At 52.5% G+C, this 26,467-nt stretch overlaps 1 protein-coding gene across 1 annotated transcript in view; it reads right to left on the reverse strand.

Moving 5' to 3' along the window:
* ADAMTS14 (ADAM metallopeptidase with thrombospondin type 1 motif 14) overlaps positions 1-25,899 on the reverse strand; it is a 97,248-nt gene extending 71,349 nt beyond the window's left edge. Inside the window, exons 1-2 of the mRNA XM_052640147.1 lie at positions 25,818-25,899; positions 23,619-24,061 (exon numbers count right to left, since the gene is read on the reverse strand). Of these exons, the coding sequence (XP_052496107.1) occupies positions 23,619-24,061; positions 25,818-25,899 (525 nt within the window). The remainder of the gene's footprint in view (positions 1-23,618; positions 24,062-25,817) is intronic.
* Positions 25,900-26,467: the final 568 nt, after the last annotated feature.

The raw sequence follows: 26,467 nt of genomic DNA on the forward strand, positions 1-26,467 counted from the left end.
TGAACCTCCCGCCCACCTCCCTCCCCATCTCACCCCTCTAGGTTGTCACAGAGCCCTGGCTTGAGTCCCCTGAGTCATAAAGCAAATTTCCACTGGCTATCTACTTTACATAAGGGAGTGTAGATATTTCCACGCTACTCTCTCCGTTCATCCCACTCTCTCCTTCCCTCTCTCCCTCCCTCCCATCGTGTCCATAACAGATCCACTTTCACTGTGCTGTGCACTCATGGGGTTCCACGTCACATTTCCTCTAAACAAAGGCGCATGCACGCTAAGTCGCTTCAGTCATGTCCAACTCTTTGCAACCCCATAGACTGTAGCCTGCCAGGCTCCTCTGTCCATGGGATTCTCCAGGCAAGAATACTGGAGTGGGTTGCCATGCCCTGCTCCAGGGGCCCTTCCCGACCCAGGGATTGAACCTGCATCTCTTACGTCTCCTGTATTGGAAGGCGGGTTCTTTACCATCGGTGCCACCTGGGAAGTCCCCCTAAGGTGGGCACTGGACCCCAGTTCCAGCAAAGAGTGCTGTTATTTCAGATTTAAAGCATGTGTGTGTGCAGCTTGTGTTTGCTGACAATAAACGAGCGAGGACAGTGCCCCAGGAGCGTGTGCTCCATGTTTTCATCTGATTTTTCACCTGCATCAAAAGAATTCCTTAAAAATATCAAGTGCTGGCTTTGGAAATAAAAAAAACATAAAAATATAACCTTGGCCGAGCCCAGCCAACATGTTATTAGGTCCCAAATGAAGGCAATATTCACAGGGGTAAATGAAACATATAATGAAATGTGTGTGAATACATATGTAGCTATATAGCCTCCCGCCCCCACGCACACGTCAGCTCTATAAAGCAGTGAGGGACACCCGCCACGGTGCCTGGAAAATAGGAGGCAATGCTTAATAAATACTTACTTGTTGAATTCCTTCACTCATTCCACAAACACCTATGGAGTGCCTACTACATCCCAGCCCTGTGCCAGACACTGGGAATGCAGCTGTGAACACAAAACAGGGAATGAAGGAAACTATTTTTATAAATCGATTGGGCCTTCCTGTTTGAATAGGAGCTGCCTCTTTTTAAAGCAGTCATTACTTTACGCAACTAAATTCCACCAGTTTTCCCACCTCAGCCCGTTTTGAGCTTGCTTCTTAGGGAACTCCCTTCAAGGCTCCCTGCACACACGACATCGAACCTCCTGGAGCAGCCCATCTTCCTCCTGTCCTTCCCAGCTATGTCTCTTCATCAAACTGCCAACACCATCTTGGATCAAAACCAAGATAGCTGCCTTCTGCACCAATCAGGAGGCCAAAAAGTCTTCTAGGGAAATTAGCAGCATTACCGGAGTAAGTCTGGAGCTCCTCAGGGTAACCATTTTATCAGGGGATGCTCAACTGTCTGCAAAAGCTCCAGTCTGCTTATTAAAATGTCAACGTCAAACTCTATATTAAGCAGGCATCCTTTCTTTTAAAGTGCTTTCTCTTTTTAACTTCTGCACCTGCCACGTGCCCAGGGCAGTGAAAAACAGATAATGAGGCCCAGACTTCGGCTGTGAGTTGTTCATCATCTGAAGGGAGGAGACTACAGAGAAGATGATGGCCAAACACCTGCTCTGGCAGGTGTACCTGATGGGCAGGGACCCATCAGGCTCACGGTTGCAAGGGGCAGAAATTCAGCTTGCACCCTCTTGGACCAAAGGGGAGCATATAGATCGCTGGATAAACCATGGCAGGTGCAGGCGCTGGAAATGAGGGGCCCAATGCCTTGGCTCTCTCCGCACCCTCCTCATGGGCCCTCTGCATCAGCTTCACTCTCCCAGACAAGGTATGTTCTCACAGCTACATCTCTGCTCTGACACCAGAGACAAGAAGGCTTTCCTTGCATAGTCCCATCTGATACAGCCCAGGAGACCTGTGGTCAGTCTGGCCTGACTCACACGGTCACCCAGGGATTGGTAGTTCTTGCTCGATCCCCATGGCCAGCAGGAGGGTAATTATTATAGTGAAAGAAGGGAGAAACTGACAGGGTGGCAAAAGAAACCCACAGGAGCTGGAAAGGACACAGCGGGTAAGGGACCTGGATGCAGATGAAGGAGCAGGAGGGCCCATGTGGGGTTGGGGAGGCATTCAGGCTCATGGGAAGAGGCTATGCGAAACCTGCACAGAAAGTGTGTTAGTCAATCAGTCGTGTCTGACTCTATGCGACCCCATGGACAGTAGCCTCCCCAGCTCCTCTGTCCATGGAATTCTCCAGGCAAGAATACTGGACTGGGTAGCCATTCCTTCTCCAAGGGATCTTCCCGACCCAGGGATCAAACCTGGGTCTCCTGCACTGCAGGTGGACTCTTTACCATCTGAGCCACCAGGGAAGCCCTGCGTAAGTGATGGCCAAGTCGAAGAGCCTCTGCCACTGAGGATATGCACAGCCCCTGAAGGAAGCCAGTCTTCCGGGTACACAGGATGACAGGGCTCAGGGCTTTCCACCCAAAGCTACTGTAGCTCAGCTGCCAAGAGACACTCTCCACCAAGGCCCCTGCCCATCCATCCCATCCCACCTCTGTACGCCTGTCTAATCCCCAAGGTCAGTGCTCCCACCCCACTGAAGCCCCCCTGCAACGAGCAAAGCAAGAGACCCTTACAGCAGAAGTCAGATGACCTGTGCTTCATCCAGGCCAAACCCACACAAGCCCAGGCTCACCGAGGGTTGCAGCTGCTCTCTCTCTGCCCATCACACCTCTCCTCTAGCAGAGAAGAGTTCTCTAGACCAAGGGGCAGAAGACTCCATTCAGCAACCCCCCACAAACACACACACACACTGGGTCACTTCACCGTAGCCTCCCCTGTTCTGGAACTTGGTTAACCCACTGCCCCAGAGGATCCTTCAGAATCTGGCATTCCCTGCGCCCCACCACCCACTGAGTCACCATGGCCACCAGACCTCATGGCCTCCCATGAGGGTTGCAGGGCACAGAAAGATGCGGGCAGAATGGGCTGGGCTACAAGGCACTCCCTTCCAGCTCACGCCCCCCTTCCAGCTCATGCCCCCCTTCCAAGATCACCATGTCTGCCCCAGTCTCAGGCTTCAATACCCTAGTCAGGGGACCTCTGATATTTGCTTGGATGCCTCTACTGACAGAGAGCTCCCCCTCTCAAGATGTAACCTGATCTCTGCAGGGACACTCTTACTGTCTTACTGAGCTGAACACACTTCCCTGCATTCTGCCCTTTGTGAAGTCTTATTACCATCGCTAGTAATAAGTTAGATAGCATCACTGACTCAACGGACACGAGTCTGAGCAAACTCCGGGAGACAGTGAAGGACGGAGGAGCCTGGTGTGCTACAGTCCATGGGGTCCCAGAGTCGGACATGCCTTATCGACTCAGTAACAACACTAAGAGTGTCTGCCGCTCACATTTACACATCTTAATTCATCTTTACAACAACCTATGAGGTAGGCACTGATATTAGACCCATCTCATGGATGAGGAGACAGAGGTATGGAATGGTTAAATAACTTGCCCAGAGTCACTCGTCAAGTTAGGGACAGCACTAGAGCAGAGCTCAGCTCCGGGTGGCTCTTCATCACTATGCTCCATTACCTCGGGCCATCCCGGGGCCGCTCCTGACCTGGGGGCCCATTTGGAGCAAAGAGACATTCCTCTCATAGGCCTATCTGCAGGTCCCTGGGCCTCTGGTTCTGACCTTGCAGAGCAAGCAGGTTGTTCACTTCCCACCTCTGGGCAAAAACACTCGATGAAAACCAGTCCACCTTCTACCACTGCCGTGAGGGTGAGCCAAAGCTTCAGCATTCAGCCCTAAAGGGAGCCAACCCCACCCACTGCCCAGGTGGCCTCTCCCCTGAAAGGGCTCCCACCTCACACAGCACTCTGCTCCAGCAGACAAGGAAGCCCATGGATTCCTGGGACTAGCCTAGCCCCCCAACACGTCCTCGGGCCTCTCCCCAGGGAATAGCTAGAAGAATCCTTATTCTCCCACCCCAGTGAACTGTTTAGGGAAAAGACCCAAGGCCCTGACATGCAACCTGGAAAAATGAGCTTCAAACCTCTCTGTAACTGAGGATCTCACCAGCCCTCCCTGGCACTGAAGGCAGGACCTCCCTAGTGATCATCTTCATGTATTTTGGGCATCACGCCCAGGTCTTGACAGGCAGTTCCAATCCAGGTCTGGGCTCTCTCATAGTGTCTAAGACCCTCCTCCTGGAGAAGGGATGGGAAGGCAGGCCCAGCCACCAGATCAGGAGGCAGCCTGGGCTGGTCCCTTCCAAACGCCCTCGGTTTCCCTGTCTGCACCAGGAGAGGTTTGGCCCACACTCCCCTTCAGCACTGCCCTGGCCAGGAAACCAGGCACCACTCAGGGCAGACAGACTGGCAACGGGAACTTTCTGGCTCTCCTCCTCCTCTCCAAATTACTCCTGTCTCTCAATTTATGAGATGTTTATATTTCTGAAAAGTGGTAGCTAATTTTAAGACACTAAAATCAGATCAAATTTCTGTATAAGAAATCAAGAATCGGGGAGAAAATAAATCCTGGTAGAATGGAAAATAAATGTCAGCCATATCTGTTTTCACCCATAACTTATTCTTCTGGAAACAGTAAGCAGGAAATATATACTGGAAAGGCTCTTTATACAATAAAAACAACAACAACAAATAGCTGATTCTATCCAATTGGGCCACACATTGTACAGGCCCTCAGGCAATTTCTCCAAATAGAAACCCACCAGTGGGCAGGCCTGGCCCCCTCTGCCCTGGTCTGGACCCTTTAACACAGCTGCTTCTGAGGGCCCTTTCCTGGAAGGTGCATGGCTGATGGAGGGGCCAATTTTATAATATGGCTGTGACATTGTTTTTGGTTGCAAAGGTGACACCTGCTGCTGCAATCCTTCATCCAGAACCCTTCAGGTCATGCTAACTGTGGTTTTCCTGTCCAGTTTCCCCTCAGGAAAAAACCCAAGTCCAAAGCATAATTCCAGGTCATCTGAAGGAGACAGCTAATGACTGGGTAGGTGACTACTGTGGGTCATAAATGAGTTCACTTGGTTACCAGCAGCTATCTGTCATCAGGGTGAGGTCCCAGATATTTCAGCAGATAACTGAAGTCACATTATTTTGAAATTAGTATGTACATGTTAGAATAACATGTTTATTCTAAAACTGCACCTATTAGCATGTAAACTGGGAGGGGAGAGTACAATGAGCCAACAGACAGATCTCCAGGGAGGCCACAGAAAGAGATTCCCAAGGGATGCCCTGGACAAGGGCAAGGGTCCATCTGTGCTGAGTCAGGTGCAGAGACAGTGAGCAGGGGTCAGCTTGGGTCCAGGTAGAGCCAGTGACTTGGCTCTGAGAGGACAGCTGCAGGTCCTCTGGGAAAAGGGAATCCTGAGGTCCCTTGCTGCACCCTCAGATTGGCTAACATGTGTCAAATGCCCAGAAGGAGGGCCCATTTCAAGATGGAGTAGTGGGCCAGTCTCCCGTTCCTTCTCCTTCCAAAGCCAGTCTCTGTGGGGCCTCCCCAGAAGGGAATCAAGCAGTGCAGGCCACCCCCAACCCAAGCATCCTGCCACCTCCCAAGGAGAGTGTGTTCTCAGGCTTGAACTTGTCCTGGAAATTCCATCACGAGGCTTTTACTGCCAGCTGTGCTGTCTTAGGTTCTAGGCTTCCAGCAAATTTAACCTGAAACTATGCCACTGGAGGAGACAAAAGATAACCCAGCAAGTGGAGGCTGGGACGATGCACACAACTAGGAGTGGCATGAGAATCAGAAGCGGCTTCCACCAGCTCCTCCCCCAGTAGAGCCACCTGCTTCTATCCCCAGCCACCGCCCGCCAGGCTCCCCGCAAGACCACATCACCTGGTACAACCTCAGGAACTTTGACTGTGGGTATCTCCTTCTCTCCCTCAGGAACTTCAACGTGCTGGCTCCAGCTACCATTAAAATTCGCTAAGACTTCCAACACATGACCCCACCATTCCACCGCTGTCAATCTCCCCTCCAAGTCCTTACCCCCTCTCATCACCTTGCATTTCTCCATCATGATACGTAATAGTTCTGCAGACACTCATAACTCTCTCTTGCCCTTCCCTCCATCTTGCTCTCCCAGAGAAGCCTCTGTCCTGGTTCAACCCAAGTCTCCACCCACTCCATGTCTGCACACTGACAGAGGAAATGCTCATGGTGCCCACGGGTCTCCTTGAAATCAGGGGCCAGAGCTCTCAGGTGAACCCGATGCTGACCGGGGAATCCACAGCACCGCCCAGTTACACTGGCGTTCTCACTTTCCCTTGGGCTTGGACGTCTAGCATCCACCCTCCCCTCCCCTCCTGTTTTCAAGGAGAGAACAGGCACCATCAAGCACGCTTTCCCATCACAGCATGAACTCCCATAGCCGCGCCCTCCCTCTCCTCCCACCAAACCCTGAGCTTAGGACCAGCCCCATCTCACCTCCTCAAGACTTAACTCCTGCAATTAGCATCCCTCTTTACAGCATCACCAGGCCCTCTCTGTCTCCTGGATCATTTTGCTGACACATGAATGCACTTGATCTCTGTGAAATTCCCTCCCAGCCCTGCCCAGCTATGGCCAGGGTCTCTTTTTCCCTCCACAGCACAGCTGTCCACACTTCTCACTGCCTCCACTTCTGTGCCTTGTACCTCTCCTCCATCCACCCCACAGGGGCTTCTAGAACCACTACTTCCTGGAAACTGCCCTCATGAGTCACCTGAGACCTCATGTGTTCAGAGCCAGACATTGTTTCTTTGTCCTGGTCTCTCTCAGCTCCTCCAGCCACACACATGCTCCCTGGGGACTTCCCCTGATCCCATAGCTTTACATACCATGTATTTGCAGATACCTCCCAAATTACATCCTCAGCCCTGACCCCTCCCTGAAGTCCACGGAGGAATGTCCAACAGCCTCCTTGATAGAGACCCTGGGCTTCCACTGGGCACCTCAACCTTTAAAGCAGACCTATTCCTCCCCTTGCCTTCCCCATCTCAGCAAATGACACTCTTTTCCCTAGCTGCTCAAGTCAAAAATCAAGAGGGATTAGGTGTTTGTAAGTCTTCCAACCTCCCTCATGGTTTTGTTAAGTCAGTTGGATGAAAGATGCATCCAACATAGCCTGCAGGGACCAGCCCCTCTGAAAGATCATCCTGGGCCATTGTCTCTGATTCATGACAAGTGATGGGGGGCAGCCCTACCCACAAACCCCTACACCCTGAGGCCATCCTTTCCTCCCTCAATAGGTCCTCACGTTTTCATGAAGCATCTACTGCATGCTGGGCTTGATGGTGGGGTACAAAGACATAAGAAACCAGCCTCAGCTCTCCTTATGAGTGAGATATCTAACATATATAAAGAACACTTACTGCTCAATAATAAAAAGACAGCCCAATTTAAAAATGGGGATAGAGGGACCTTACTGGTGGTCCAGTGGCTAAGATGCCATGCTCCCAACGGAGGGGGCCCAGGTTCAATCCCACAAGCCATACTGAATTCCTGCTTGCTGCAACTAAGACCCGGCACAGTCAAATAAATAAATTAATAAATAAGTAAATTTAGAAAACAACAAGAAAAAGAAATTAAAATGGGGAAAGAATCTGAGCATTTCTCTAAGGAAGATATACAAATGGCCAGTAAGCACATGAAAAGATGCTCAGCATCATTAGTCATTATGGAAATACACATCATAAACACCATGAGATACTACACACCCACAAGGATGGCTAGAATCAAAAAGTCAGACGCTAACAAGTATTGACAGGATGTGGAGAAACTGTAACCCCCATACATTGTTGGTGAGAATGTAAAATGATGCAGCCGCTTTGGAAAACAGTCCGGCAGTTCACAAAATATTAAACAGAGCTTCCACATGAGCCGGCACTTCTACTCAGTATAAACTCAAGAGAAATGAAAACATAAGTCTACAAAAACCTTTACACAAACGTCCACTGCAGCCTAGATGTGAAACAACCCAAATGCCCATCAGCAGATGAATGGATAAGCAAAATGTGGTGTATCTGTACAATGGAATGTTATTCAGCCATAAAAAAGAAAGAAATGCTGAAAAATTCGACAACATGGATGAATCTTGAAAACATTATGCTAAGTGAAAGAAAGTGAAAGTGAAGCCGCTCAGTCGTGTCCAACTCTTTGCGACCCCATGGACAGTAGCCTGCACCAGGCTCCTCCATCCGTGGGATTTTCTAGGCAAGAGTACTGGAGTGGGTTGCCATTTCCTTCTCCAAAGTGAAAGTCGTCAGTCACAAAAAGTCACGTATTATACAATTCCATTCATGTAAAAGCCTAAAACAGGGAAATCTAGAGAGACAGAAAATAGATTAGTGGCTGCTTGAGGCTGAGGTTATGAATTTGGGGTGATGGGTGCTGATAAAAGACACAGAGCTTCTTTTTGAGAGAGTGAAAATGTTCTAAAATCGAACATGGTAATAATTACATGGGCTTCCCAGGTGGTGCAGCGGTAAAGAATCTGTTTGCCAATGCAGGAGATTCAGGAGACGCAGGTTCGATCCCTGGGTCAGAAAGATCCCCTGGAGGAGGAAATGGCAACCCACCCCAGTACTCTTGCCTGGAAAATCCCATAGAGAGAGGAGCCTGGTAGGCTACAGTCCATGGGGTCGCAGAGTCAGACAAGACTGAGCGCATATACACGATAGTTACATGGCTCTGTGCGTTTAATAAAAATCCACTGAACTGTACACATTAAACGGGTGATTTGCATGGTGTGTAGATTGTATCTCAATAAAGCCGTTAATAAGGCCGGTATACAGAGATACGAGACAGGCAGAGAAATGACATATACACACGGAAACAAGGGACACGCAGCACCCAGAGCACAGAAAGCGACAATACACACAGAGACACAACACACGAGCAGGCGAACAACACACATGCCCTCAGCCGACTCACACGCAGGAGGCATGCAGGCTGCCTGCTACCACGGAAGCGTGACTCAGCACAGCCAGGATGAAAGCCTGCGGACGCTGAGATTCCACATAATTCAAACCTGATGTGAAGCCCCAAGCCGCAGGAGCTCTGCTGGACGCTGGGCTGCCAAGGCCTGGGCCCAAGCCAAGGGGAGTCTGAAAGCTGATTCACGCCGAGCTGCAGCCCTGGGGACAGGCCGGAGGAAGGCACCCTCGGAGGATGGAGCAGGGAGCCACCAGGCTTGGCCCCAAAGAGCAACACACACCCAACACAGGCGGCATCAGAGCTCCCAGAACCGCCAGAGGCTCGGAAGAGACACAGGAAGCAGAGAGCCTCCACCAGCTGGAGGCAGTTATCTGGGATGAACGCTTGCGGGCTTGGCCCACTCCCAGGGTCATGACCTCTGCAGGCCCCATACCGTGGGAGCTACCGGGTGAAAGGCTAGGGAAGCTGGGGTGGGCCCAGGCCATTGGCAGCAAAGATCCTTCTCAAGGAGAAGCAATGTGGTGGGTGTGCTGGGTCAATGCAGGGATCCTAGAGCCAGGATCCCTGGGGCCTGTCATGGTTCAAACCATGGAGTCTTGGACAAGTTACCAAACATCCCTGTGCTTCACGACTATAAGGATACTGATCTTATGAGTTGCTTGGAGAAACACACATGGAAAATCTAGAATGGTCCGAGCCAGCAGCACGGCTGTCTAAGTGTTACCAGTGGCTCATGAAGGAAGCAACATTCTGGAACTACCGATGGTTCACCCCTAAGTCCTGGCTCCACGGCACCCTGGCTTTGACCTGCTCAGATCCCCTGTCTGCACACGGGAAGAAATCCCTGAGAAAAAATACCAGTGGTTAAGCATCCTTAAGGAAAGAGTCCTTACTAAGAAGAGGCTGGTTCACAGGAATTGTAAACGTGAGAGAGAACATGGGCAGACAAACAGAGTCACAGATGGAGAGAACAAACTTACGGTTAGCAGGGTGGGGAGTAGAGGGTGGGATGGACTGGGAGACTGGGAACATATAAAATAGATAAATAATGAGGGCCTAGTATACAGCACAGGGGACTCAGGGCTCTGCAGTGATCTACATGGGAAGCAAACCTAAAAAAGAGTGGATGTGTGTATGGTAGATCAGATTCACTCTGCTGTGCAGCAGAAACACACCATTGCTAGGCAACTATGCTCCAACAAAAAAATTTTAAAAGGAACACAGGCTGACAAAAGGTTAGTGGAAATGCACCACCTAAGTGTGAAGTTGTAGGCAATTTCCTTCTCTATAAATGTTTAGGTGTCTTCTAACTTTTCTGATGCCCCTGTCTAAACAGGAAAGCTGATTCTGCACAGAATGCTACAGTGAGCAGCTAAAAAATACATGACAATGATTTTAAAACCAAGTGTAAAAGGAAATAAACCCAGTCTCACCCCTGTCTTCTATCACCCAACCTCCTTGTAAAGATGTGGCAGCTACACCTGGAAGTGAAGCACCCGTGGCTGGGACCCAGCTAGCACCCTTCCCAGCTGGGTGGTTGGTGTTCAGTCGCTAGGTCGGGTCTGACTCTCTGAGACCCCACAGACTGCAGCACACCAGGCTTCCCTGTCCTTCACTATCTCCCAGAGTTTGCTCCAACTCAAGCTGCTGGGTGATGCTTTCCAAGCCTCAGTTTCCACTCCTGAAACTAAAGGGAATGACATAATGAGGAGGAAATGTCCCCTCCTGAGGCCCAACCTAACAGCAGGCAAGGCAGCCTTTCCCTTCCCTTCCTTCTTCAGCCTGGCTCTCCTGATTCCCCATCTTTTCCATCAAACACAAAGCAGACTTTCCCAGAACGCTATTGCAGTGGGTCTGACCCCTTGATGCCCATTGGTATCACCTGTGGAATCTGCAGAATGCCCGATGCCCAGGCCACACCCCAAACAAATGAATTACATCTGTGGTGGGGTCGGGGAAGCAAGCATCAGTAGTGTCTCAAACCTGCACAGGTGATTCTAATGTGCAGCCAGGGCTCGGAACCCCTGGCCTCAATTCTGGAAGCTTCCAAATGGTGTAATCGTATGAAATGGATATTTAAGTGATCATCCATGTTTCACAAAGAGAGCAGTAGCAGCCGGGAGTGTTTGACCAGAATTAGTTTGCCATTATACAGGAAATGGGCAAGAAAGACAGAGAGGGGACAAAGGACGATGAGTACACGCCCTGACCGAATGGGATGCGGGGAAGGGAAGTCCAGACAGGCCGGGTGACTGCACGCCTGTTACACCTTCAGCATCGCCCTGGGCTGAGCATGGCCAAGGATGACCTGGACCACATGTGATTTTTGCCTTAGGTGCTATCTCAGAACCTCACCACCCTCTCCCCTGAAGGTGCCACTCCACTCTGAGTGAAGAGTCCCTGAGCTGAGTGTGTCCGGGAGGCAGGGAGGGAATCTGTGACCTGCTGGTGTGGCCAGTGGCCAATGATGTCACAACCCCCCAGCTAGGAGCCCATGGTGCAGAGACTGAGGACAATTAGTAACAATATCTTTTCTATGATGCTGCTGCTGCTGAAAGCAGTGAGTGATTCTGTCCTCTGGCCCCATGGAGAACAGAGTTGCTTAGATCTTCTTGCAACTTCTTCCAGCTTGGCAAATGTGCTTAAAGGGAGGGCGCTCGCTTTTTATGATGCCCCTCCTCCCAGCAGCAGGGGTCCTGGCCCAGCGGCAGGGCAGGGCCTCACCTGCAGGTGCTCAGAGAGTCCCCTTGTGCGGCAAACCCCCACCCTGGAGCCCAGCCAGGGTCCAGGGCAGACCTTGCCAGGTTGGCAGCCGCCACCAGTTTCCATTCCCCATGCCCAGGAGCCACGTGGCTCTGAGGCTTACCCTTCTATCACCACCATGGATGGCCCACCAAGCTTGGGCTGGGAGCTCTGCCTGGCCCCCTGGTTGGCCCAGAGTCCTGGCAGTGGTGGGGGCTTCAAGACGAGGAGACAGAAACCAGCCCTCAAATGCCAGGAGGCAGTGTGGCTGCCAGGCCCTGAGCTGGGGAATGGTTCCCTGCATCAAGGCCTGAACCCTACAGCTCAGAGGCAAGCCAGAGGCTGGCAGGGTGGCGCCAGGAAAAGGTGTGGCTGCAGCTAAGGGCTGGGGCCCAGCAAGTCACTTGTCCCAGCCAGGGCTCCCCTCTGATCCACCCTGACATCAGCCTACTCCAGAGGGCCCTACAGAAGGCATGAGAGCACAGGATAATGGAAAGATGAGTGGACCTAGATGCCTGAACTCTTGACAGGCTCCTGACAACATTTAGGCATCAGTGACTTCCTCTACCGGAGAAGGCAATGGCAACCCACTCTGGTACCCCTGCCTGGAAAAATCCCATGGACGGAGGAGCGTGGTAGGCTGCAGTCCATGGGGTCACAAAGAGTCGGATATGACTGAGCGACGTCACTTTCACTTTTCACTTTCATGCATTGGAGAAGGAAATGGCAACCCACTCCAGTGTTCTTGCCTGGAGAATCCCAGGGACGGGAGAGCCTGGTGGGCTGCTGTCTACGGGGTCGCACAGGGTCAGACACGACTGAAGCGACTTAGCAGCAGCAGCCTTCCTCTATAGAGAGGACAAGTGGACAAAACCACATTAGCTAGAAAGCACCATCAAATGAGGCCTATTGTTATCTTTAACCCTGCCCAGGACCCGGCACCATTAGCATGTTTTCCCAATTTTTTAGAACTCTGACACTTCCCCAGAGCTTGTTTGTGTTAACCCCTATTACTAGCAGTTCAAATGCCCACGTTCCAGTCACTCAGGCCACTCACCAGGTTCCCCACTCACTCTACATGTTCACTTACTTACATCTCTGCAATTTACTTCTCCTAAACCTCTGTCTGTAATACTACTCATTCATTCCTCAGATGATTGCTGAGCAGACCCCATTCCAGGTATGCAGGGGACACAGCCAAAAATCCCTCCTCACCTGGGGCCGACCTTCACTAGAGGTGAGACAGGTGATCCATAAGAACATGGGACACCAGTGGAGAAACAGGAAGCAGAGCAGAGAACTGGAGTTTGAAATTTTAAATAAGGGAGTCAGGGAAGATGTCACTAAGAGGGGACCCTGGAGGACAACCAACGGGTGAGATGAGGGGTGGGCGCAAACAGCATCTGGGGAGGGAGGAGAGTGGAGGGGGCCGTGGAGGGATGGCAGGGGTGTCGCAGGCAGCCTGGAAGGAGGGAGGCTGCCCAGGGCCTGCTTGGCTTCTCTGGGAGGAGTATCATGGGGAGGACTTGGCTCCAACAAGACTGCTCTGGCTGCTGATGGTAAAGAGATGGCCAGGGGCATGGATGGAAGCGGGGAGGGCCGTTAGGGAGGGCACTGCCATCACCCTTGGACCACCCCACCACTTGTTATTCTTGTCAAGCCCTGTTTGTTTCCCTTTGGGGATTATTAGAGACAAAAATCCCCCCTGCTGAAGCCTAACAGGGCCTGTTTTGTACCGGGAGCCATGCCTGTCCACGCTGGTCTCATGCCTGTGCCCTGCAGACAGCTCTGTGGATCCCTTCCGGCCCAGCTCAAATGTACCCATCACTGCCCCCTCCAGTGGTTCCTGGCAGATGCTCTATCCCTCCCAGATAAGTCTGTCTATCCCTCTTCTAGATGTGAGCTTCTCCACAGGGGGACAAATAATGATCCACCACACAGGACCAACTTCGGAACAAAATCACCTTCAGCAGACATCCTCGAATCCAAGTTTCCAAAATGAACCCTCTTGGGCCCTTAATGAGAGAGACCTCTCTCACAAAATGTGGTTGTGGCTCAGGGGACAGCCTCGGGACTGTGAATTATGAGGTGACGAAACATCAAGGGCTCAACGAGGTTTCTCTGGCCTGGAGGAGCTAATTCAGTGTGGGTTCCTGCCAACCTCAAGGGACGGAAATGAACTGCTGCTGCGGGGCGGGACAGCCTGGGGGTACAAGTGTCTTCTGGACAGATCAAAGGTACAAATATTTGGCTGGCTTAAAAGCAAAAACTGACAAAGGGCTTTAAGTAACCTGTTGGGAATAAGGTTTGCATTCAGAATGACCGTCCCCTAGAGAACACGAGACGCTTCTCTAAAAGGGCCTGTTGTACTGACCTCTCCACCATGTTATGGAAAGCAGAAGAAAAGGAGACCGAAAGGGTTTTCATGTTCCACGACAAGCAGTGTGTGCAGAACAGCAGCCCACTGCCCTCCAAAATTATGAAAACGGACACAGCAGTGGCAAAGGCCACTTGGAGCTGACAAGCACCAGGAGGTTTCATCATTCTTCAAATCCTGCTCACAGGGAGGCTGGCTTTTTTTTTTCCCTTAAGGGGCTTCCCAGTCTTCAGGACAACGACTTGAAGAAGTTGAGCCACTCACATTTACAGTGGGAGCCTTACAAACACCCCCACTCAGAACCCAGGCACAAGGACTCCCAGGACGCCCCCCCATGGGGCAACTGATGGACCAGTCCCTTAAGCATCTGTGTTCTGAAGTCGTCATGGCCACCGAGTCCTGGCCTTACAGGGTTTGACCTTGAGGAGCAATTCCTATTCACTAACTCAGGAGAGGCCCCCCGGGATCGTGGCGGGGAGGGTGGAGAGCACTGGACTGGGACTCAAGGGCCTGAACCCCACTGGCCCTGATGATAACCCACTGTGTGACCCTGGAGGAGTCTCCCTTCCCTGAGCCTCAGTTTCCTTGTCTGTAAAGTGAGGAGGGGACCGAGAGGCCCCCAAAGTCTCTTCCAGTTACAGCTGCCCACACTCAGGCCAAAGTTAGGGTAAACTCTGGCAATGAAGCTGAGCTGGAGGTGTTCATAACATGAGGGTTATTTGTGCTGATAGGGAGCTCCTTGGAGCTGCCCGAGATGAGGCAGTCCACAAATATTACCATTGTTCTTCCTCTTGCTGTTGTTCTTGTTGTTTCTAAGGCTTTAAAGGCAGGGGAAGGCCTGCATGCTGAAGATAGAAGGCCTGGCCTGGCAGATGGTTTGGGAACTTTCCACTGCAGGGTCCAGGGAATGCGGAAATTCCCCAAGTCCTCACCAAAAGCCCACCCCTGGGCCTGGACCACACTGAGGCTGGAAGGCAGATGGAAAGCAAGCGCAGCCCCCACCACACCCACCAGCCCACAGAGCAGCCCACAAGCCACCCTCCCTCCAGCCAACCTGAAGATGCCAGGGAAGAAAAATAAAACCACCCCCCAGACCAACTCTCCCTAAGAATGGGAGGCCGGCTCTGCTTGGAAGGAGTGGCAGTGAGCTGATGTCTGGCTTCTACTCCATATCCTACATACATTATTAACCCAGGGCAGACAGCAAGGCACAGCCATGGGGAGACTAGAAAGGTGAGAATATAAGATCAGATGCCTTGAGGAGTGGAAAACCATCCAAGACCCAGGCCCTGGGCCACTCAGACAGAGACCCCACTGGCCTTCTGGGAAGCAAGAGCACTAGAATGAGCATCCAGGGGTCTGGAAAAAAACCCACTGTGGAACCTGCCACAGTTTCTGTATTTATCCCAAGAGACCCACAATAATAGTAGCAAATGCTACCACTTACTGTTCTGGGCACTGTGGCACCACTTTTAAGTGCCTGATTTCTAATCAACAAAACTACAAGGTAGGGATAGCCACTTTACAGATACAGAAACTGAGGCTCAGAGAGATCAACCCACTTGCCGAGGGTCTGTATGGGAAAACGACTGCAAAGATGGGTACACTATTACTCCTGTCCTTGAGCCTAGGCACGCTGTTCCTCCCTCTCCGGCAGGGGTGAGAAGATGCCAACATGAGCTCCATGCTGCTTCTGAAAGCAAGACGTCCATGTTCCCTCTACCCATCCGTCAGTTCACACAGCATCCACTGAAGGTCTAGCCTGTGGCAGGTGCTGGGGTCGTACAGACACACCCATCACTAGGCTCAGACCCTGGCCTTCAGGAGACTAATGGGAATGTTCCAGGGGAAGAATGCAAACTGGGGCAAGGAGCAAGCTGCAGCCTGAGAAAAAATGAACAGGCCTGGGTAGGGCTGGGAGCAATGGGCTCTGCCCTCACAGATGAAGGCCCAGAGACCCCTCTAGGGGTGTACACAGAAAACTCCGGTGCTCTTGACTTCCTCTCCTCTTCTTTCCCACACCCAATCCCTCAGACTGGTAGACTCAACCAATACATCTACATCATTCAATAGCAAGGGCTGAAACCTATCAGGTACTAAAAGAGCTGAAAGAGCCCTTTGCACACATGACAACTCTTATAGAGTGACTAATATCATCTTCACTTTACAGATGAGGAAACGGAGGCATAGAGAGGCTCAGCAACTGCCCAAGGCCACACAGCAGGAGAAAGGTAAGGCTGGGATTTCAACCAAGGCAGTCTGGTTGCAGGGGTCATGCTCTCATCCCCTGCATGTACAGCTCACTGGCCAAAAAAACCCCAAAAAAACCTGCCATATTGTTATACTGGGCCCACAACCCTGTCTTAAAATATAGAATACTTTGCTTAAAGATCTCTATTTCTGATTTCCCCTTAAAATACTCAAATGTGACACCAGACTGCCACTCCCTTCAAACAGGAGTTTGCCGCAGCCCCACCTCTCCCCTAGCGCTTGGCCCTCTTCTCTTTCTAGTGTTACGCCCTGCTCCTGAAGTCATGACCTCCATTGTATCATGAGCCCAGCCCCGTGCTCAGCATGCAGAGAAATCAGACAGTTCCTGACTTCTGGGAAGCGGGTGGCCAAGATGGCAGATGCCTCAGCAGAGGGAAGGGGAAGGCCCTGGCGGAGGTGTGAGCAGAATGAGCAGAGGCAGGGTCTGCAAAGAGAGGTGACCACACACCAGCCCAGCTAGGAAGGGCCAGGGGTCTGCAGAGCAGGTGCCACCACCAAGGCTGGAGGGGCACATGGAGCAAGAAGACAATCTCCGCATCAGTGTGGGGCCAGATTTCCTCTGCCCCTCCCAAGGCTGTTGGCACAGACGTGTAGAGATAGGCAGCCCGCCGGTCAAGATGTATGGGGACAGGCATGCTGGACGGTTGGATGAGGGCATCTCTGAAACTCCAAGCCTCATACTCCACATCCCAGGACAGGCACAGACAGCAAGCCAGGGCCAGGGGCTTCCCAAGGAGCTGTCAGGAAAGCCCACTTACTCCCTAGCCAGCAAGGAGCAAACCCAGGGCAAGGATGGATATTGACACAAAGACACCGATGAGTCACAGGCAAACCTGCTACAATGGCATTGTGCTGGGATGCAGCTGGAAAGATTAGCATCGTCCCCAAATACAAATGTGACTTCTGCTTACAAACCTCCCATGACTCCCTATGGCCACAGGGGCAAGGCTAAGCTCCACAATGAGGCACAGCTTCTCTAAACTACATTTTCATCACTCCCTTCTTCCATGGACAGCTGTGAAGACTTACCATTTCCTGAATCCTATGAAGACACAGGATTTCCCTCCCTATGAATGCCTACAGTTCCTACCTCTTAGCTTTAAAAGCTCTTATTGATGCTTTTATGCCTTTATACTTGGCCCAAAAGTACTCTCCACTGTGAAGCCTTCCCTGAGTTGAGTTAGTCACTCAGTTGTGCCCGACTCTTTGCGTCCCTAGGGACAGCAGCTCACAGGACTCCTCTGTCCATGGGATTTCCCTGGCAAGAATACTGGAGTGGTTTGCCATTTCCTTCTCCAGGGGATCTTCCCGACCCAGGGGTCGAAGCCAGGCCTCAGCTCAGTTGGTAAAGAAGCCTTCCCTGAGCACCATTCTTTAGCACTCACCTGCAGGACACCTACCAAGTACCTCATGCAGAACTTGTTTTATGCTGTCTGCTGTGCATATTTGTCTTCTCTTGAAACTGTGGGTCCTGAGCATAGGGAGAAAGGGGTGAGTTTCAACCCTGCATCACCAGAGCCTGGTCAAGGACCTGGCTGGGGGAAGGGGCCCGCAGATCGTTAACAGAATGCTTCGCTTGGCACCTCCCAGTATCCACCTGCCCTGGAAAGTATTTGTCCAGGGGCTATTACAGACCAGTCGTTATATACTCCCATGCACTGAACAAGCACCATTTGACTCATTCTGCAGAAAAAGTAGCTGTAGCAGAGGGGAGGCAGGGCTTGGTCAACCTGGGAACCAGAGGTAGCTTAGGGCTCACATCAGAGAGCACTGATAATCTACATACTGTTGTTGTACAAGGGACTTTAACAATATTTACAGTTATTTCTCATCATTAATGATAACTGTAATTATTGTAGCAATTACTATAAAAACAACAAATGTTACTATTAACAATCCCCATATTTTAAGGCTGCACCATATATCAGACACTTCGCTTTTTTACTTATCTTATTTAATCCTCTGAACAACCCTATAGATGACTGTTCTCCTTGCCTCCTTAAAGATGAGGAATACCAAGCACAGAGAGATTTAGATATTCATTTAAGGTCACACAGCTAATCTGCGCTAGAGTAAAGCGAACCCACAATTTCTGCCACCCTAATGACTAAAAATCATTTTTTCCTCTTAATGACTAAAAAATGCCTGTTATAGGGCTTTCTATAGGCCAAGTACTATTGGTAACAGATTTATTGAACCATAATTCATGTACCATACAATTCACCCATTTAAAGTACAGAATGTGATCATTTTTAGTATCCGCATAAAGTTGTGCAACCACCACCACAAGTTTAGGACATCTCATCACCTCATTAAGAACCCTGGACCATTTAAACTGTCAATCCCCAATATACACTCCCTCCACCAGGCACTGTGATTCCATTTTAAAGACAAAGGACTGAGGCTCAGAATGCTGCTGGGATTTGCACATTAGGCAGGGGCAGGAAGCAGAGCCAGCATCAGCCTCCCCTGCCCTCTCCTCACACTGCCTGCCAGGGGTCTGTCTCCTCTGTAACCCGTTAAAAATTCACGTTCTGCAGAGGGTGGAAAACAGAGCCAGATGGTGACAAACCTCCCACGTGCGGCTGCTTCCGCGCCAGGCCCGTGACTCACGGACCACTGAGGGCAAAGGGAGGACATGAGGCAGTCTGGCCCCCATCACCCCAGTGCAGAGGTGGCGAGGCTCAACCCCAGGAGGCAGAGACAGCAGTGGGGTAAGTGGCCTTCAGGAGGCTGGCAGCCTGGGTTCCAGATGGTTCACAGGGGCCCCACTCTGCTGACCCCATTCCTGCAACCCACAATCCCTCCAGGACTCACAAAGTGGCCCCCACCCCAGGCTTTCATGTGCTTCCCAGGACTTCAGAGCCACAGTTGCTAGCAGAGGGTCTATTTTGCATCTGCCCCCAGCCAGGGGTCCTGAGATGACCCAGGTCCTCCCTGCCCAGAGACCCTGAGGTTTCAGGTCACAGGAGTATTGAGGGGACTGCCACTTTGATTGCTCAGGCTCCCCCAAGGGAAGCCCTGCAGAGTGGTCCTGCAGGTTGCTGCCACTACCTGGGCCCACTCCCAATCTGGGACCCCAGTGTCTGACAGCTGCCCCCAACCCCAGAGGAAGCCTTCTACAGGTACGACTGGGCCTCGCCACATCGCTTATTCCCCTCACCTACACATCCTCAAGAATGCCCTGGATCAGCAGTTCTCTCTTGCTGACCAAGGGCTTGACATTTTCTTTTGTGTTTATGTCTGAACAGTCTTGAGCCGATGCCACCTCCTCTAGGAGTCTTCCTTGATGACCTAATCAAAACAAATGGGTCTTCCCCCTGCTGCCTCACAAAAGATTGCAGTCTGTCTGCTTTTATGTCTGAGTCCCATTACCCTCCAGATTCATCCAGGGCAGGGATCCTAGCTTCCTCATTCTTGGGTTCCTCCTCTGAGCCCCTCCTGACTCTGACACACTAGGTTTTCCAGCAAAGCCAGCAGGAAGTAAGCTAAAGGGCCTGCTCCTGAGTTTCAGGTATGAATATAACTGCAGTGCACAAAAGCCACCTATGTCTGTCCCAGGGCCCATGGTGAGTGACTCTGGGATGACAGGAGAAGTGGAAGAGGTTATGTCACTGCCTCCCACTGCAGATTCCAGCTGGAAATGAGGATTGAGTCACCCACTTAGACACAGCGCTTCTTACCAGAACAGCTCAAGTCCGAACGGCTGCAAGTCTGTCCACACAAAGGAGGGTTTGTTCAGACCATTTACAACTGGAAGGTCTGCCCAGCCATGAGGGCCAAGCTCAGGACTAATGTCCTTCATCTCCACACCTGCTGCCCTCGTAAGACCTGGTAAGAACAGGTCCCAGGCCCCGCCAGGAAGGGGCAGTCAACTATAGACTTACAGCAGCCTTGCTTCAAGCTTCTCCAGCGAGGCCTGCCCTGTGTCACAAAGTACCAATGCCAGAGGTGGAAGGGCTCTGAGCTTATCCAGTCCAGGCTCCAGGATACACCCGGGAGGCAAGGGAGGCCCAGAGGGTGGTAGCTTGCCTGGGATCACACAGCCATGTCTCCCAACACGTGGCCCAGACTCTTCTCAGATGACAGATGGCCACGTCGCTGGCCTGGGCACCCTCTCCCTTCCTGTGCTTCCTTCAAGGTCAGAGCAGGGCCCACCTGCCCAGTGTGTCTTCCAGGATCCCCTCCCTGGCCCCACCAGCATGCTGACAAGCTCTTTCCTCTGCCCAGAATGCCCTCCTCACCCACTGGCCCTAACAGACTTCTATTCATCCCTCAAGGCCCAGTTCAAATATCATCTTTGCTAAGACAACAATAATAATCAGTCCTATTTGCCAAGTACCCATCCCCACTATGTTATGGGAAACCAAAAAGTTAATGTTGATGCTATTTGTGGGGTACCCTAAGCTCCCTAAGGGCAGGGACCTAACTCTGCAAGGCAGGGCAACAACGCTATATGCACATACAACTCGTACAACTGAAAGTTTTACAAACTGTGAAATCCTGTGCCAAGAGAAGCTACCTGTGTTATCTCCGTATCTCCTCCCCATGACTCAGTTTCCCCACCTATGTAACGGATGAGCTTAGCGAAGGCACGTGACAGTGTGTGTGCTGCGCCTAGGCTACGGCTGTGGCTCGTGACTGTCACTGTTCTTATTTGTGTCCCTTGCACTTTCTTCAGTCTCCCTGTGGACCCTGCCTGTGGCCAGCTCTCATTACATATTTTTCCGGAATGAATGACTGTATTTAGTATTTAAGATACGGAGGAAGATGGGGTTAAAATCCAGAGGGCACATAAAGATGGAGAGTTAAATCTGATCATCAGATGGGCTGCACTGTGGACTCTGAACCCCAAGGTGGCTCAGCTGGGTGAGAGTGAAGAGCATCTGATCTCATGGGACACAGGGCAGTTTTCTGGAGGGGACTGGAAGTGAGGAAATTCTTGCCTGGGCAGGGGGCCTCTGTGCTGGACCATGATCCCTGTCAGGGAACTGGTCAGGGAGATTCCCGAGAGCTGGACTTAGGAACTGGTCTCTGGGGACAGCTGAGGGTACAAGCAGGGGCCCAGCCCATGACATCCACTTCTTCCTCCCACCAAAGGCGAGGGGACCAAGCAAGCCACTCCTGGAGCCTCAGTTCTACTGTGGAACAGGCCTATCTGTGGATAGCCTCCGACACCGGATCCAACTTCTGCAAATGTCACACAGAATAGATTTCCATCTGCCAGCAAGCAGTGAGGGCAGCCCCTCTTTGGACAAATGAGAGGAATAAGCCCAGAGAGGGGGAGTGGGCTGCCCAGGTCACACAGCCAATGAGAACATTTACTCAGAGGCCACCACGAGTCATCAATGTCAGCTAAGCATCCAGTGCCCACTTGTCAACGCCTGCTGAGCTGGTTCAATGACAAGGTCTCCAGAGTGTAAAGACGGTGGGTAGCTATCTATTACTGGCAATGATCACCACTCACGCCTTTGTTCAGATCCCCATAGACATTAATGGAGGGGGTCAAGGAGACCATCTCTGTCACCAAACAGCTTACAGCCCATGTGACTGATGACTTCAGGTAACCTTGACATTCAGCCCAAGCCACCAACATGCCCTGGTGCTTTTTGTCTATAAAGACACTGCATCTCTGGGTGACTTCCCATGTCACTCTGGATTTTCAACCAAAACCGGTGGCCACAGGCCGACTGAGGGCTCCTGCTGAGGAGAATCCCTGGACTGCTGAGCCAGGGTGGGCTGGCAGCCAAGGCTCACCCTGGCAGCAGGACAAGGTCTCAGCCTCCTCCAGCTGGCCTTCCCGTCTGGGTTCCTCCAAGTCTGCTCCACAGAACCTTCACATCCCAGGTGATTCTGGTATACACTTCACTCTAAGAAACAACCGCTGCCTAGACCATGCCTTTCAGTGGGGGCTCTGGTGTCTCCAATGGGCAAAAACTGATTCTTTGGGAAGCAAAAAAATTCACTCATCTCATACATAAAACATAGATAAACAGAGAGTTTAAAGACATATTCAATATAGTTATGGTCTTAGGGTTTCATCGGGGAGCAATTAGAGGAAACGTATCTAAAAGGCTCCTCCACGGGATGATAATAAAAAAAAGATTGAGAAACACTGATCTAGATGAAGGAGCCATGACATTGAGCAGGAAGACACTTCTTAAGAACGGGAAAATGGTAAGAAGTGCTCCCAGCTCTGCCAGTGAGGAAAGAACCCCCCCTTACAATTGCACCATCTGATTCATCCCTCTCGTAAAGCCGAAAGGCAGAGGGGCGAGCAGGTCCTTTCCTGGACACATCAGCCTGTGCTTGGTAAATCAGAGACCATGAAAACAGCCCCCATCCAGGCCCTGGGGCTGCTATGGAGGCTTACGAGGGCCTGACACACAGCAGATGGAGCAGCGAGGGAAATGGGATCCAGCAGGAGTTGAGTGTGAGGAGGACAGAAGCCACCTGTGGCTTTCTGGTTTGCAACATGGAACCAACTAGCAGGAGGTTCCCTGTGCCTGGGAGGACGGAGTCCTAAGAGAGGGAACTGAGGGCAGAGAGCCACGGAAGAGCAGGCTGGCTTTGGGGCCAGAGACAGTGGGGCATGAGAAAGGACACAGTAGTAAAGATAGTAACAGCAGCTGGTACCGACAGCCTTGACGATGTGCCAAGCAGGTGCCAACCACTGGCCATGCTGCCTGGTGAGGCCGGTCATATTGTCATCACCAGCACATCCGGTCCGGGAGGGCAGGGGCCATGTCTGTCTTAGGCAGTGCCATATCCGCCAGGCTGGACACAGGAGCACGTGCGGTAAATACGTGCAGATTAAACACTGCTCCACATGTAAGGGAAAGGACCACCGGAGGGCAAGTAACATACCCAAAGCACTGTGGCTCATGAGTGGCGCAGCCAGGACCCAACCCCAGCAAAGCCCACCTGCCTCACACCTGCATGCATCTGTACTCAGATCCCTGACAGGTAAGCTGCAGTCCCGGTGGGTCAGTGGATAGTGGGGGATCAACAGGATAAGGTACCATCCTATCTTGGCCACTTTAAAGCCGACAGAGTGTCAACCTTGTGACCAGTGGGGCATGTGGGGTTCTCTCTGGAAAGCAGCACAGCCCCCGACTTGGCCCAGACTTCAGGCCGTGCCCACAGGAATCCCAAACACATAGGAGCCAAGGAGAAAACCACATTGGTCTGGCTCATGGGCGGAGGGCAGGGGGGACAGTGGGAAGTGAAGGAGAGGAGGGGGGAGTGGAACTTGATGAGAGGCTTGTCCCTTACCAATCCATCACAGTTGCTGATGGCGACAGCTGCCCCTGGCATGCCCGTGACACCCCCGGTGTAGACACACTCTCTCTGCAAGGGCTGCCGGAACAGCTCCTGAAAATCCTCCTGCCACTCCACCGAGGCTCCAGGCACAACCAGCCGCCGGTTGGGCCGCAGGTGTAAGTGCAGTTCCTCCCCAAACACAGTGACATTGAAGTACAGGGAGGAGCGCCCCACCCTGCCAGGCTTCAGGGTCACGCCTTCAGGGCGCAGTGGGCTTCGAGCCACCCGCAGGCGACCGGAGTGTGACAGTGGTGAGGGCGGCCCGTCCCCCTTCATACTCCCTGCGGAGACTGCCGCTGGTCCGGACACCACATGGGAGAGGAAGCGTCCCTGAGAATCTGTGCTGCAGGGCACTGTCACGCCATAGTCACTGAGTTTTCTTGAGAAGCGCAGCTCTGTTGGAAATAAAGAAAGAGTTACTGGATGGCTTGGCAGGTAAAGAATCAGCCTGCAATGCAGAAGACACGGGAGATGCAGGTTCAGTCCCTTGGTCAGGAAGATCCCCTGGAGAAGGGAATGGCTACCTACTCCAGTATTCTTGCATGAAAAATCCCATGGACAGAGGAGCCTGGCAGGCACAGTCCATAGGGTTGCAAAGCTGGAAACCCCACAGAGACAGGAAAGGATATGCAACCTTGACTGTCACTTTTGAGAGACCCCCTTAGTCCAAATTCATCCATTTCTCACCCAGTGCTTCCTCAGCTCTTGGGTCTCTGCACTCAGATGATCGGTGTTCAAGTTCATAAACTGCTAGACACAAATTGCTCGCAATAATCCCCAGGTCTTTGTTACACTTAGCAGAGGAAAATAAATGATGCCAAACAGAATCCTGTCACTCTAGCAACAAACCTTCCAACTTTGGGCACTACAAAGGAAATTCCCCGAAAGCCCCTGGGCAAAGAGAGGGGTGGCAGGATGTGCCCAAACTCCCCAGGGAACTGAAGTCACCAGCCCAGCCTGGGGTAGGGCCCTCCTCGCTGAGCTCCTGGAACACAGCTGGCAAAACAAACACACCTAGAAACTCAGGGCATCCTGGGCACGCGTCAGGGAGAAAAGAGGAGCTGGAGAGGGAAGGGAAGGAATACAGGTTCTACGTTTTTCCAAGTTTAGAAAGGAAACTTTTTTAAGCAGCACAGTGGCTGCCGAAATTTCTACATGGCCCAGCTCCAAGCTGGGTAAATATAGATCTTCAAAAATAAAAGGAGACGCACGGGTGACCTGCCCACTCGGACTGAATTAAGTGTGAGGTCATGGCCCCATGCTCCAGGCTACATGCCAGCAGCCCGTCCTTACACAGCTCTCGCTAAGCCCAGCCAGACCGGGCAGGAATGACAGCTCCCTGGCTTCCAGGCCGAGTGATTCATGGATAGGAGCTTGGGAGGAATTTTCATTTCCACAGGGCTCTATCTCTTGCCTCCCAGCCCCCTTCACGACACTGATAAAAACCTAGAAAATGATGTGTCCTGAAAATCCCTTGTGCCCAAGGCAGTTATGAGGGGTGGGGGACAACAACCTCTCCTCTGGTTCTATCCAGCCCAGCAGAAGACCCCCAAGACTTCAGCCAGAGGGATCCTGCTTCCTACATGAGCAGAGCTTAGACAACCAGGCACTCTGCCGGGGAAAGACCAGAGCCCCCTCCCCATGCTCAGCGACACCAGAAGGGCACCCCATACTGCACGGGTGACGGTGGAGTGTGTCTGGTGTCTGTGACAGTGTGTCTGCAAGGCACAGGGTGACAATACTGGGGGAGAGAGATATATGTGTGTTTGTGCAGGAGTGTGAGTGCCTGGTGTTCACTTGACACACACCTACACGCGCTTATCTGTACACACATGCATACAAGCTGGAGACAGAGAAGGCAGTGAGAGGAGAGAGAGGAGAGTGAGAAACACCGAGGCGAAGAGGCAGATACACAGCCCCTCAGAATAGGCGTCTATCCCCCAATCCTCTCCTGGGGTCTCTTCGGCGTTTCGCACCAGAAAAGGAGAGAAATCCCCGACAGCTTCGGCGGCACTGGGGAGAAGAAAAGAGAGCACAGCCAGAGTGTGCGCACAGCCTCCCACCCACTTCAACGCTGCCGGGCACCTCGGGGCATCCCGACCCTCGAGCATACCGACCCAGTGCGCCCCCGCGCACCCAACCCGCACGCACCTTCAGTCCCGCTGCCCGCGGCGGCGCAGAGCGCACAGTGCAGGAGCAACAGGCAGGACAGCCGCGCGCAGAGAGGAGCCATGCGGCTGTGGGCCGGGCGGGCGCCGAGCCCCAAGCTCTGGGCTGCAAGCGAGGCTGGGGCGCGATCGGGGCTCCGGCCGGCCTCCGCCTCCTCCGCCGCCGCCGACTGCCGCCTCGCAGCCTCCTGCCGCCCGATCCCGGCCCCCTGCGCGGCGCCGCCGCCTGGACCGCTGGCTCCAGGCGCCCGAGGCTGCCGGCGGGAGAGCGAAGCGACCGACGCGCCAGCGTCCCCAGTGCCAACTGCCGGCGGGTCGGTCCGCCAGCGCCTCGACGCTCCGGGACGCTCCGGGAGCCAGGCGAGGGGACTACGGGGCGGGCCGGGGGTGGGCACACTGGCGGGGCGGGGCCGGGCGCGGGTCGGAGCAGGGGGCGCAGAGCGCCCGTGGGCGGGGCACAGGGTGCGGATCGGAAGTGCCACGCGGAGCCAGAGCTGGGGCTCCGGGCGCCCTGGGAGCCTGTCCCCTCAGCCTCTTTGGCTCCCCCGGAGTGACGGCCCTTACTTTCCTAGGCTCCTCCGCCCCGCTTTACTTGACGGCCCCCCTTGCTTTACTTGTTTCCAGAGCCACTGG

The sequence above is a fragment of the Budorcas taxicolor genome, chromosome 5, assembly GCF_023091745.1.
Source record: "Budorcas taxicolor isolate Tak-1 chromosome 5, Takin1.1, whole genome shotgun sequence".
Classification (NCBI taxonomy): Eukaryota; Metazoa; Chordata; class Mammalia; order Artiodactyla; family Bovidae; genus Budorcas; species Budorcas taxicolor.